Raw genomic sequence first — 12476 nt, 5'->3', positions numbered from 1 at the left:
TATTATTTCTCTACAGTTCATCAGCTATGCAGCTAAGGGAGAGGTGTCCGAACCAAGAAGATCAAAGGTGAGTCCCGTGTGGAAGGTCATTCCCTGGAGTGAATTACTTTAAGCCGCTGAGAGCTGCTCAGAAACGCACTGGTTTGAAAAGCGACGGGGCTGCTTTAAGGCAGAAACAGGAAGTTGTAACTAGAAGCCGTGTGAATAGGGAGCCAGCAAAAGGCTCACCAAGTGGCAACTTAAGTGGCAGTGTTTACTCTGAAAGCCCGGGCAGCGCTGTCCTCGGAAACCCGACCCTGCAGCCCCTGGCGGTGGCCAGGACCCGAGCCCGCGGGATGGACAGCCAGCACGGGCTCCCGGCAGGGGCGGCCGGGGACCAGTTCCAGCACCAGGGGGCCGTGGAGCTGCTCGTCTTCAATTTTCTGCTCATCCTCACCATTCTGACCATCTGGTTGTTTAAAAACCACCGCTTTCGCTTCTTGCACGAGACCGGAGGCGCGATGGTGTACGGTGAGTGCAGACCCTGCGGCCGATGGGAACTTGTTGCTTGGGAACCGGGACACTCCTGCTCAGTGGCTGGCACTGCAGACAGTCCTTAGCTCGTGCTCAGTGGCTGGCACTGCAGACAGTCCTTAGCTCGTGCTCAGTGGCTGGCACTGCAGACAGTCCTTAGCTCGTGCTCAGGTGCTGGCACTGCAGACAGTCCTTAGCTCGTGCTCAGTGGCTGGCACTGCAGACAGTCCTTAGCTGGCCGGAGGTGCTGCAGCATGATGAGCGCTCATCTCTGCAGGTGAGCTACCCAGAGTGGCCTTGTCACCCTGTAAATGGCACAGCCCTGTTCTCGGCGGCACATGGCGAGTCTGTTGACAGATGTGGGGCCACTGCGCTGGGCGGAGTCAGACCTGGAGCCCTTTGTAATGATAGTCCAGGGAAGGATGTCTGCAGTCACAGGAGGGACCCGCGGGCATTGGAAGGTTCTAGACTTAACATCACAACAATGTCTAAAGTAAACCCCCTGAAGTCGGCTAGTTTTCAGGAAGAAAGCTTGCAGAAGCCCGCCCCACCCCACTACGGCAATGATTGTGTCCAAGTCCATTTTAATTGTACGAGCAACGGATATGAGTACTGCAAGAATTTCTCTATGCAGGGCTTTCTATTTCTTAGCCTGATTTCAGGTTTTCTAATTTGTAATTATCGTCATTATTAGTGTTACTTGCTATGTGTCTTTTATTGGAGGGGAGAGGTGTGGAAATGCATGTGTTTAACATGCTAAACTCTCCAAGTGTTGTGTTCCTGTGTAATTTACAGTGTCATTCCTTTTAGAATAAAGCGAGATTACCCAGGCTGTACCCTGAACTGTTAAAATAAAATCCAAGGCGCCAGAGGTTTAAAAGCTGATTTTATTGATGAAATAGTTCACCACTTTTATCTCAGCCTGATAATGGGTAGGAGCGTTGAACACAATGAAAACAAGTGAAGTATTGCTATAATTCATAGCAAAAAATGTACTTTTACTATATTTTGCTTCCATCATTTTGAAAGTTCTGAAGCCTGTAATGTCACTGAGGTTCAGGGTCGGATGCGCATTTCATATGCTAACCCAGAGATGCCCGGATGATAATGATGCACAGTAAGGACTGGCGACGGTAAGAAATGCCACGCCTTAACTGGATCCCACTGTGAGACCCGAGTGGGAGGCGGAAAGTTCCGGCTGAGCAGTGTAATTCCCTTCAGGAGACTGGCGTACTGAACCATTCAGAGTGGAGTTTAATTTCTTTGTATTGAGGGTCATAAATCACACAACAAAACTCTCCCTTGAAGGGGAAAACCACAGTCAGGTGGGAGAGAGAGTCGAACAGAAAGGAAGTCATGTTGTCAGATGGCTAGCCCGAGCTCTGGGCACTTGCCCTTCTCCATCATCAATGCACCAGGATCTTTCTCTCGACTTGTCTAATAAATAATCAATGAGGATATGGGATGTAATTTGAGAAGCCAGAAACAATGTAATTCTAGACACTAAATTAAAGGGCTCTGTGTGGTTTAGCAAAACAATACAGTTTTCAAAATTACAAATCTTTATCAGAGGGAAAGATTTCTTCAGCCCTGAGTTTGAATGAACTATGACTCATTTACCAATTTCAGCTTATCTATGACAGAGATACTGTAGTGTAAAACTTTTGGTTAAATTTAGTCACTTATTAAAATTAAAATATACTTTGTACTCAAAATAAATAAATGTAACTTTTGTTTTGAACCTGAAATTTTTCGGATTACCTTTAATCCCCAAAACTCCATGAAATACTTTCAAGTTGCAGTTGAAGTGATAACATGCTAGCACATTGCACTGTAGTTGAAATAACATTTCTGTAGATTGGTATTGATAAGGCAGTTTAGGCTTTAAGTTTATGCGAGGAAGATTAAGTTGAGCCGTCTGACTTTTATCTTTTTACATTTTATGCAAAAATTATTACTGAAAACAATTTCTGAAACAGTGTAATGGAACAAAAATTGAGAAGACATTACTCTTCCATGAATAGCATTTTGATTATTCTTCAATTATCTTGAGCTGTATTAGTCAATGAAAAGACTTGAATTTAATGTTGTTTGGTGTTTTTGTTGGCATCGAATTACAGTTGTTGGAATTTAAGGGGATCTTAGAGGTTATCTCCTCCAGTCCTATCATTATACGGGGAGACACTGACTCTCAAAGAAGTGAATTAACTTCCCCCAAACTGAGTAGCCCCTCGTGTCAGGGTGCATGTGCTTTTACTCATCCATGTATGTAATAATGTTCATGTTCATCTTAAATGAGCTCCCACTGATAGTCTCAGAAAATAGTCCATATGGATAGCATTAGTGACTTCTCATATTTCTTCTTTAGCGATGATCTAAATGTTATAACTCAGTGCTTATTAGGGACTTTCTATCAGTGACATAACAAAGAGTCTGAAACCACAGCCGAGGAACAAGATGGGACTGTCTAATAAACACTTTTAAATGACAAGGGGAAAGGGACGCCAAGTGAACACATTGCTCGTAGCTATAAGTGAATTTGAAATTCACAGATTGGGAAGTAGCCTTAGAAAGCATAAGTCCAACATCCTCATTTCACAGGAGAGAAAACAAAGACTTATAGAGGTGAAGGTTATGTAATTATTACCCACTGAGCTGGGATTCAACCTCCATCTCTGAGAGATGACACAGGTATTTTAACTGAGTCCGTTTACTCAGGGATCATCTGGAGAGAGGAGGTGTCTGTGCACCCAGATGTTTGCTCATATTGTTGATGCTTTCAGGATTGGTCAGAGAGAGTCCATTTTCTAGGAAGTACAGGAGTAAAATAGCAGAATAAGACCATATGAACCCCTTTATCTTTTTCTGTTTTGTTTTCTTTGCAATTTTTATTAATTTATTTTTGTTACAGATGTTTCTCCTCTTTCCTCCCTAGACTCCCTCCTCCCGACCACCTCCACCCCAGCATTGTTGTCTATGTCCATTGGTTACGCATACGTGCATATAAGTTCTTTGGTGCATCTCATCCCTCCTCCCCACCCCATCCTCTGAGGGTTGTCAATCTGAACCATACTCTTTGCTATGTCTGTGGGTCTGTTTTGTTCATTATACCACAAATAAGTCAGATCATGTGGTATTTGTCTTTCTCTAATTGGCTTATTTCGCTTAGCATAATACTTTCCAGGTCCCTCCATGTCATCTCAAGAACCCCTTGATCCTCCAGGAAGGAACTCATGGTTCTGCTGAAGTCCTGCAGGGCTATGATGATCACCAAGGGGAAGGGAAGAAACAACAATTTAAACTTCAACATTTTTTAAAGGAGATGACTATCTAGAGTTAACTGTCCCTCAGTCCGCTCCATCCTACAGGTGGACATACTTGTAATGAAACATCTACGACTTTGTGACCCTGTGCTACTGCTTAGCAATGAAGTTGGCTAACAGTTCCTCTGTGGGCCGGATACTGCCTTGCTTTCATCAGCTTTTGGTATAATGTGTCATGTTCCTCTGCATTGAGACCATAGCTATTTTTCTGAAACACCGAATTTCCTGGAATACCTCAGCCCAGTCTGTCATCTTCCTTTCTGCGGGTATTTGTTGATATGTTTCAAATATCCTTTAGAAGATATAAGAGATGTTGATACATTTTATCAGCATACTAGATAATCCAATCAAATCATTCTAGGGGCAGGGCCTTAGGAAATGAGCAGTTAAAGTAATATGAGACAAAAAGGGATCAGACATACATTTAACTGCTTTTTAACTTATTGTTAGAGACAATTTCCAAGTTGTTAACATACAGGGGTGGGCAAAAGTATGTCTACAGCTGTGGTTCAGGGGATGGAGTGTTGTCCCCTGGACCGAGAGGTCCCGGTTGGATTCCTGGTCAGGGCACTTGTCTGGCTTCTGGGCTCAAACTCCACCGGGGGGTGTCCAGGAGGCAGCCGATGGATGTTTCTCTCTCACATCGATGTTTTTATCTCTCTCTCTAAAAAATCATTAAAAACATATTTTAAAAAGAAAAAAAAAAGACATGCAGGTTATAATGATCACAATAGCTCTACTGACTCCGAAGAATGTCACAGGGGCACAGTAAACCCACCTGTGCCCACCCTGGTATGTATTGTTTGACTTGGCTCTGTTCTTTGCTAAATCTGCTAGTCCAAATACAAACAATCCACTATATGGAAAATAGCTTTTCTCTTGGTATTAAGGGCCACGGGATGCTTTTAAAAGTTAGTGACAGCATTCTAACAAAAGTTTTGCCTCACCAGGAGCAGTAATGGATAATTGTGTCTCATGGCTGGCTCTTGTTCTTTCAAAATGGGAGGATTAGAGGCCATAACTGCTTAAAATATATGCCATGGTGATATTCATTTAAATTGGACTAAAAGCCGAAATGACTATTAATGGTCCCGGTATTGATTGACAGCAGCTGGTGCACTCAGCACTGCTCACTTAAGGCCGGCATTCCCTGCCGCCCGGCTGCTCGGGAAGGGACAATCGCCACGTTTCCTGACGGCAGGGGAGTTCCATTACCCGTCACCGGGCCGTACTTCACGGAATACCCCCAATGCCTGCACTCGAGGGCCGGGCTCTGGGCTCAGGGCCGGAGCGACGCGCACCTCTTAGAATCCTCCCTTTGCTCCAGGGCCTACACTACGTAGCACAGCCTCGAATCCACTGGACGATTTGCTCCTTATTGAGTGGGCAGAAGTGAAATTTCAAGCCACAAAGTTTAGATTTTTAATTTATTAACCTATGTCATATTAAACTATTAAATTAGGTCTGATTCTGAAGAGTATACTTCCCAGTGTGACAGGGCCAATTTAGTTCACTCAGCGGCACGCTTCTGAAGATTTCAAGGAAACGCCGTTGCCCAGTGAAATCAGCAAGGTTCTAAAAGCGATCTTAAAAAATCGTCAGGCATCCACTTCATCTTGGTCCTGCTGGGAGACTCCTCAGGACAAAGCTGGCTTGTCGGACACAGACAGAGTGCCGATGCCCTGCTGACCCACTTCTTTCTGCCCCAGTTTAGCCCGTCCTCCCTGCCTGCCGGCCCCAGGACAGGCTGGCAGCCCTTCCTGCCCTGCCCCCGCCTGGCAGGCCCTGCGGGTGTGTTACTTGTTCAAGTGTGGCAGGCTTCATGGAGAACGCACTTGATCCTCTCTTGGGCATTTCAGTTTTTAATCCTGATGAATTATTTTTTCTGTAGTTAGATGCATTGCTTTGTGCAAGTGCATTAACCTCTGGCTTTACTTTCATCTGTAAAAAGAGGAGGAAAAGAAATAGATATCGCTAAGCTCCCTGTCAAAGTCTTGCAGAATTCAGACCAAGACTGGCTTTAGCCCAGACGTCTAAGCCGCCCCAGCCCAGACCGCTTTCCGCCCGAACCCCGTGGGCACAGGCCGCTCAGGCCGCTCCCCAGACGGGATGTTGGCTGGTGTTGCGCCGCTCGGTTCTGGTCGAGCTCCGGTTCTGCAGTGAGTCAGTGAGTGCTGCGGCCTTTCTCAGCGGCGCGGAGCACAGCCCGGAGCGAGGGCTGCCGCCGGCCGGGGCTTGGCGGGTGGCTGCCACCTGAGGACCAGAGTGACGGGTTCACTGTGAAGGGCTCTGCAGGGAAGCAGTCAGGGCTCAGAGCCCGAGGAGCTCAGCGTGCTCCCCCTTTCGGCACAGAGAGGCTGATCTGAAGGAGCCTCGGGACCAGCGCAGGGATTTCCGAGCTGTGACGGGGCAGCCTAAGCGGGGTAGGCTCGTGGAAGAGTCCAGCACACGTCCCTCTGTGGGTTTTGAAAAGTTAATTTTAAGAAACTCTCCTCCTGTGTGTTTGGCTGTGTTGGGCATCCTGGGAGCCAGGGAGGAAGCCCGTCTGGCAAAGCACTGTGGGGCCTCCGAGGGTCCCCGCTCCGGGGACTCTGCTCATGGAGATGATGGATTTATGAGTCAAACCATTTACAGAGATGATGATAATCCAAATTAACTCAAATTACATGGTTAGTAAAATGGAGAACATGAAGAACTAATGTTTGCTAAATATCTATTATACCAAAATAGTGAATAATAATAATAGCTAACGAATAGCATTGACGGCGTGAGCTATGCTGTCATAGTACTTTACATGTGTTAACTCATTGACTCCTCACAACCATTTTATGTGGGGAAACTGAGGCACCAAAAGATGAAGGAACTTGCCTAAGGTCACAGATCTAAGTGCCCGGCTGGACTCCGACTTCGGCAGTGTGGCTGTGTGCAGCCTCCCGTGCCACAGACCCGGCTGTTTGTGGGTGCGTGTGTGTTGGGGGGAGGACTATCACTTCCGTGTCACCGATGAGGAAGCCGATCATCGGAGACTAGAAGTAACTCTCTGATAACCGGCTGGGCCAAGCTTCCAACCCAGGACCACAAACCCCTGTTCTTTCTGCCAGGTGCCAGTACTTTGAGAAGTTTCCAGAAGAAAGAGGTTGCGCTATCTAATAACTGCCCACAGGATTGCTAATCCTCACCGCTCTGTGCCAAGTGTGCACCGTGATCCTCAGTTTGCGTGAGGACAGGAGGTCAGGGATGTGCGGCCGGGCCGAGGCTGTGCAGAGGAGCTGGCAGAGAGACCGGTGGAAAGCAAGCTCTCCACATGTGAGCCACAGTCGTCCTGTCCTCAGTGTCGGCTGGTGATAGGTGACTCTCCCAGGAGGTCAGGACTCGGGAGAGGAGGTGGGTAGTTAGGGTTTCTTTCACCTCGAAGCTTCAGAGAGGTCCAGCTGCCCATAGCAGAAGCCCGGCACGGGGAAGCCAGTGGGAACACATCCCTGCCAGTCCGGGTGAAAGGTCCCAGGGTGAGCGATGCGGCGCCTGTGGGAGCACCACCCCAGTGCCCAGGGAGCAGGGTCGCAAGTCCACAGTCATTCTGGGTTTCAGTGCCCGTGGTTGTCAGATGGGTGTGGGTGGTGCTGTAACCAGTTTGAGCTGAAGAGTCTTATTCATGTGGACCATGCAGCATAAGCTTCCATCCTAGGTTGGTTTCATTGAACTGAGTTTTTGGAAGAGACTGAAGGTAGATCCATTAATTACACTTCTGGGCTCTCCAAGCTTTTGAGAACCTGCGTGCATTACCCTGTGACGGCATGGGTTTCCCGGTCTTCCTAGACTAGCACGGTGCACATATCGGTAGGAACTCCTGTCTCACAGGATGGTGCCCCTCCTGTGTGGCCCCCGGACCAGCAGCATCAGGACCACCCCTGAACATATTAGAAATGCAACTATGTAGGCCCGACACAGACCTACTGGGTCAGAAATGACTGGAGGCTAGCAACCTGCATTTTAACAACCTTCCAGAGGGTTCTGATGCACTTGGGTTTGAGAGCTACCTCACTGGGGAAATGAAATTGAACACACAGTTCCTAGTTTTCTCTTCTCTACTTCCCCTATCTTTTCTCCTTCTCACTCTATTACCCTCCTGTGATGAAGAGGGGTTTGGGTGGTAATCTCTGTTTGTTGGACAGCCCCTCCCTGTTTCACTATTTACAATACTTTGTGATGTTTCCAACTCTGGTTCGAGAAAAAATAGACTGTTGTGTAAACATTATAAAGCAAGACACCCTTCGGTGTAGACAGTAGGTATCTAGTTAGAGAGCTCTATGTTTCCTCCGGAAACTCCTTAGAAGGGTTGCAAGGAAGTGTTCCATCATGTACAAGTTGGTGGCTGAGATCCTTTCTAGAGCAGTTGTGCATAATGCTGTGCTAGGAATCCCAAGTCTTGTGACATGTGTGTGTGTGTGTGTTCTTGTATGTTGTGTGCGTCGTGTCTGTGCATGTTTGTATGCATGCATGTGTGCATGTGTGTGTTGTCCTGCAGTAAGGATAGGGATGAATGTTGGACACCCCACCATGGAGGAAGAGCTGTTGGTTGGGATTTTCCGTCATTTCCCACATGTGTCTGTCCTATGAGGAGATAACCATGAGGGAGACATCCTGAGGTGGCACAACCTCATGGACCACTGTCCACCTTGAGATACCGTGGGACACTTGCTGACAGGTGTTCCAGAAGGGCCCTGAAACCCTCGCAGGACTCTTCTCTCCAACAACACAGGTGAACAGTGACCCCCACAAAGCAATACACTGTGTCCTTTTATAGCAACACCCACACTTTCCTTTAGTCCTTTGAATGTAGAGATTGGTGGGAGGGCAGAGAAAGAACAAAGGTCCTGAATAACCAGATGGCATCGAGAGGGAAAATGTTAGGACGTGCACTTAGTATTTGAAATTCATAATCCATATTATCTCACTCCATCAGTTGACTGACAAGGGCTTTGATGAGATGCGGAGGTGGATAAATATCAAGTAAAATATTAAAATTGTGATGACGCCCCTGAAAGTCTAATGCTTGTGGCTGCTGTGTTAAAGAGTTAAAAGCTGAGCACGATTTGGCTTTCTTAGAATATTCGTCACGCTCTTTCCTTCTTCATCCCACATTTGAACCGCTAGTTCACTTTTTTTTTTATCTGAGTGGCTGGAATAACATCACCCGTTTCCTGCCTTGAAGAGTGTCCCACCGTCAACAGTCCTTGTGGTGATAAAGGACACTTTTCCTTGGGCTGTACGTTATTCCTGTCATCTCAAGACTTCTCTACTTGCGTTCTTTGCAGAATTCTTCTTCACGTATGTAAAAAGGATTCCCGAGGTGAGCTCCTCCGCGCCTCACTGTATCGCAATTCTCTTTCCCTTCAGATAATTGTCTCCAAATGCAGTTTCCTCTGCTCCAAACAGAGCAAATCTGCTGGCCAGCAAAGACCTCACTCAGTTTTTCCACGAGGCCTCTTGCCAACACGCTGTCCTTCTTGGACAGCCTCGCTCTTCCGCTGTGCCGGGCCCGTGGTCTCAGCTGCCTCGTCAGCGTGCTGAACTACTCGGTGTGCCTGAGCACTGTGCCATTGTCTTCCATGTACTTCTCTCTAGAAAGTCCATGCCCTGTTCTCCCCGGGTGAACTCCTACACGTCCTTCAGAACCTCCTCTTTGAAGCCCTCCCTAACGTTTCGGTGGGTAGAGAGCTCGTCTCTCCTTTAAGGCTCCTTAGGACTTTGTACACTCACTTGTTAAAAAAAAAAGTTTCTACTTGTTAGGATGCATTCAGCTGATAATAACAGAAACCCTGAGTGAAAGGACTTGAGCAATGCGGACATTTAGCATTCAGCATGCCCAGGGGTCCAGAGGAGAGGCGTCCTCGGGCCTGCGGAGTCAGGGGCCTGCTCTGCCATCGGGCACCCAGCTCCTTTCCCTCGCTCTGCCCTGCGCTCCTGGTGCTGGGGTACCCAGCTCAGGAGGGGTCCTCTCCCCTCTGCCTCCCCGAGGATGTCAGAGCTTTTCTAAGAAGCTCCCTCCTCAGTTTCCCTTCACTTCATTGGTGGGATCGGCTCTTGCAAAGCCAATTTCGGGCACAGGGCATGGAACACCCTTGGCGCTGAACGAGGCCCACTCACCAAAGGCCTGTGGGGCCTTTGCAGAGCAGATCTGGGCTTTGCTGGGAAAAGGGGGTTGGATGCTGGGTGGCAATCCGTGGTGTCTGACACATGCAGGAAGTTGGAACAGAGTGTGTTTGACGATGTGTCTTGTTTTGGTAGGGACAAGGCCGCCTCTGTCTTGCTCCTGCCTGGTGGCCACTGACTGCTTAGAGAGAAAGAACCGCGACCCAGCTCTATGGGCTTCCTGCGCCGGCTCCCTCTGGCCTCCCAAGTCCCTCCAGATCGCGTGGCACTCAAACCCACCCCTGCGGAGAGTCTGATTAGCGACTGTGTGCAGTGGGGCGGGGGGAGCCCGTGGGGGGAGCGAGCTGGCGCGTAGCAGGGCCCGCGTGTGCACGCTGGTTTGGACACAGCCCGAGATTTTAACACTTTGTGCTTTAAAAACCATTCTGAACTTACATGCATGTGTGCATCACCGTGGAAATCGACAACAATGCGGGGGACGGGCGGGGGGCGGGGGCGGGAGGAGGGTGTCACTGGGGGAAAAAGGAGAAACATCTGTAACAAAAATAAATTAAAAAAACAATCGTTCTGAAACCTATTTCATTATAGATCGATAGAACCATCACGTAGTTAAGTAAATCCCGGTCTGCGTTCCTGTCGGAACAGCTCCTTTAGGAAAAGGCTTGGCTGGTGAGGAAGGACGGAGGGTCCCGTGGCCCTGGCTGGAACTTACTGCAGGAAGCGACGTAGGAGACGTGTGTCCCACCAGAGTGTCACTGGAAGTCAGGGCCACAGGACTGGGCGAGAGGAAAAGGGCTGGCAGCACTAGAACATTTTAATAGCTAAGTTCAAGGCCGTGTTTTATTCCTCTTTGTAACTCGACAGTCCCGGAGCGACGCCCTGCGTGCCTGTCGTGTGGAAGCACAAAGCACAAGGAGGGCGGGGCGGCTTTCTCGCGTTTTCAGCCGTGAGGAGTGAGAGCCAGTCCAGAGACAGGCGCCGTTCCTCAGTGCTTCTCAGACAGGGCTCGGAGCCCCCCCGCCCCCGGCCCACAGTGTCACCATGGCACTGCCAGTCAGGCAGCTGCGGGGACAGCTGTGTCGCAGACTCTGCGAGGACAGGAGCGTCAGAACACTGGGCGCGATGTTCCTTCCAGGTGACATTTTCAATGCTGTCGCTGACCATTGCGTACACTCGGAAGGTCCGTTCTGGACTCCAGGGATTTGCAGACGTGGAGGAAGCTGGGTTATAATTCCCCCGAAGCATTTAGCTCTTCGAGAAGCGAGATGAAGAATAGCAAGGTGTCTGCCCTCAGCATCTCGGTGTCTCATGGGGGAGACAAAGCCGAGGTCTGCAGGGCAACGCTCAGCAATATGTTTTGTCTGTTTTTAAATCCTCACCCAAGGATACTTTTTCCTCATTTATCTTCAGAGAGAGTGGGAGAGAGAGAGGGAGAAAGAGAGAGAAAGACATTGATCGGTCGCCTCCCGCACCAGCCGGACCAGGGCTAGGGATCGAATTGCAACCGAGATACGTGCCCTTGACTGGAGTTGAACCCACGACTCTTTGGTCCACGGGCCCATGCTCCAAACTGGCCAGGGCAACAATGTGTTTTTATAAAGTTGGGCCTTAGGGTTGAGGCTCAGCCTGTGAGTGTTGTAAGAACTCGCGGAAGGGAGGGAGCTCACACACAGGCTCAGCGTGCGGGCCCCCCAGATGGCACTTGAGATGAGTTTGTTGGATGGGGAGCCCTTTAGGGATGAGGTCTCTTGTGCGAGCCCCATCCCGGGGCAGTATGCTGTTGGGGACAGATCGGGGTTCACTAGAGAGCAGGTCCGCACTCCTGCCACCCCAGTTGCCAGATGCCCAGATGCCCAGACCTGGTGGGGCAAAGGACGCATCTGGACTGGAGTTTCCGCCTGGAGAAGGCGGTGCGGCCTGCAGGCTGGGGAAGGAGCTCAGGGAAGTGTCACCACGAGGGGACGCAGCCGGGACCAGGGCTGTGCAGGCGTGTGCTGGGGGCACTGCTTTGCTGGGACAGGTTTCTTCTTTCCTCCTGAGCAGGTCGGGTCCTGACTCGTGACTTCTGACGGGGGCGGTTTGAGTCCATAAACCCCAGAAGCCAGTTTCTCCCCCTTCTGTTCACGAGCCGTTGGAACTTTTTCTTTGTCCTGTACCTTTGTGTTGAGTATAAACAACTGTTCTTAGCATTTCCTCGGGCACCAGACCTACTTTACCTGACGCTCGCTCTCAGGCCGCGTGCTGGGCTGGGTCCCCGACCTTCCTGCTCAGGTCAGCCGACGGCCGGGCGCCCAGCGGACGGGTGCCCGTCAAAGCCCCAGGCTGCGTGGAGGCCCGGCCTGGGCAGGAGGGATTCCGGGGCTTCTGCTGCTGACGCAGGCACACCGATGGCTTCCCCGCCGCCCGCAGTCCCGCCACGCTGCTGACTCTCCCAACCCTACGCGCTGCGGAGCCGCAGGCAGCGTTTTGTCCAGCGTGTCCATTTGA

At 49.6% G+C, this 12476-nt stretch overlaps 1 protein-coding gene across 1 annotated transcript in view; it reads left to right on the top strand.

Annotated features, from left to right (window-relative positions):
• Nucleotides 1–213: 213 nt before the first annotated feature.
• SLC9A9 (solute carrier family 9 member A9) overlaps nt 214–12476 on the top strand; it is a 595026-nt gene continuing 582763 nt past the window's right edge. The window contains exon 1 of the mRNA XM_036243492.1: nt 214–510. Within this exon, the coding sequence (XP_036099385.1) occupies nt 336–510 (175 nt within the window). The 5' untranslated portion in view covers nt 214–335. The remainder of the gene's footprint in view (nt 511–12476) is intronic.

This window comes from Molossus molossus, unplaced genomic scaffold (genome assembly GCF_014108415.1).
Source record: "Molossus molossus isolate mMolMol1 unplaced genomic scaffold, mMolMol1.p scaffold_m16_p_5, whole genome shotgun sequence".
Lineage (NCBI taxonomy): Eukaryota > Metazoa > Chordata > Mammalia > Chiroptera > Molossidae > Molossus > Molossus molossus.
Note: the sequence above shows the minus strand (reverse complement) of the source record. Positions and strands in the feature narration are given on the sequence as shown.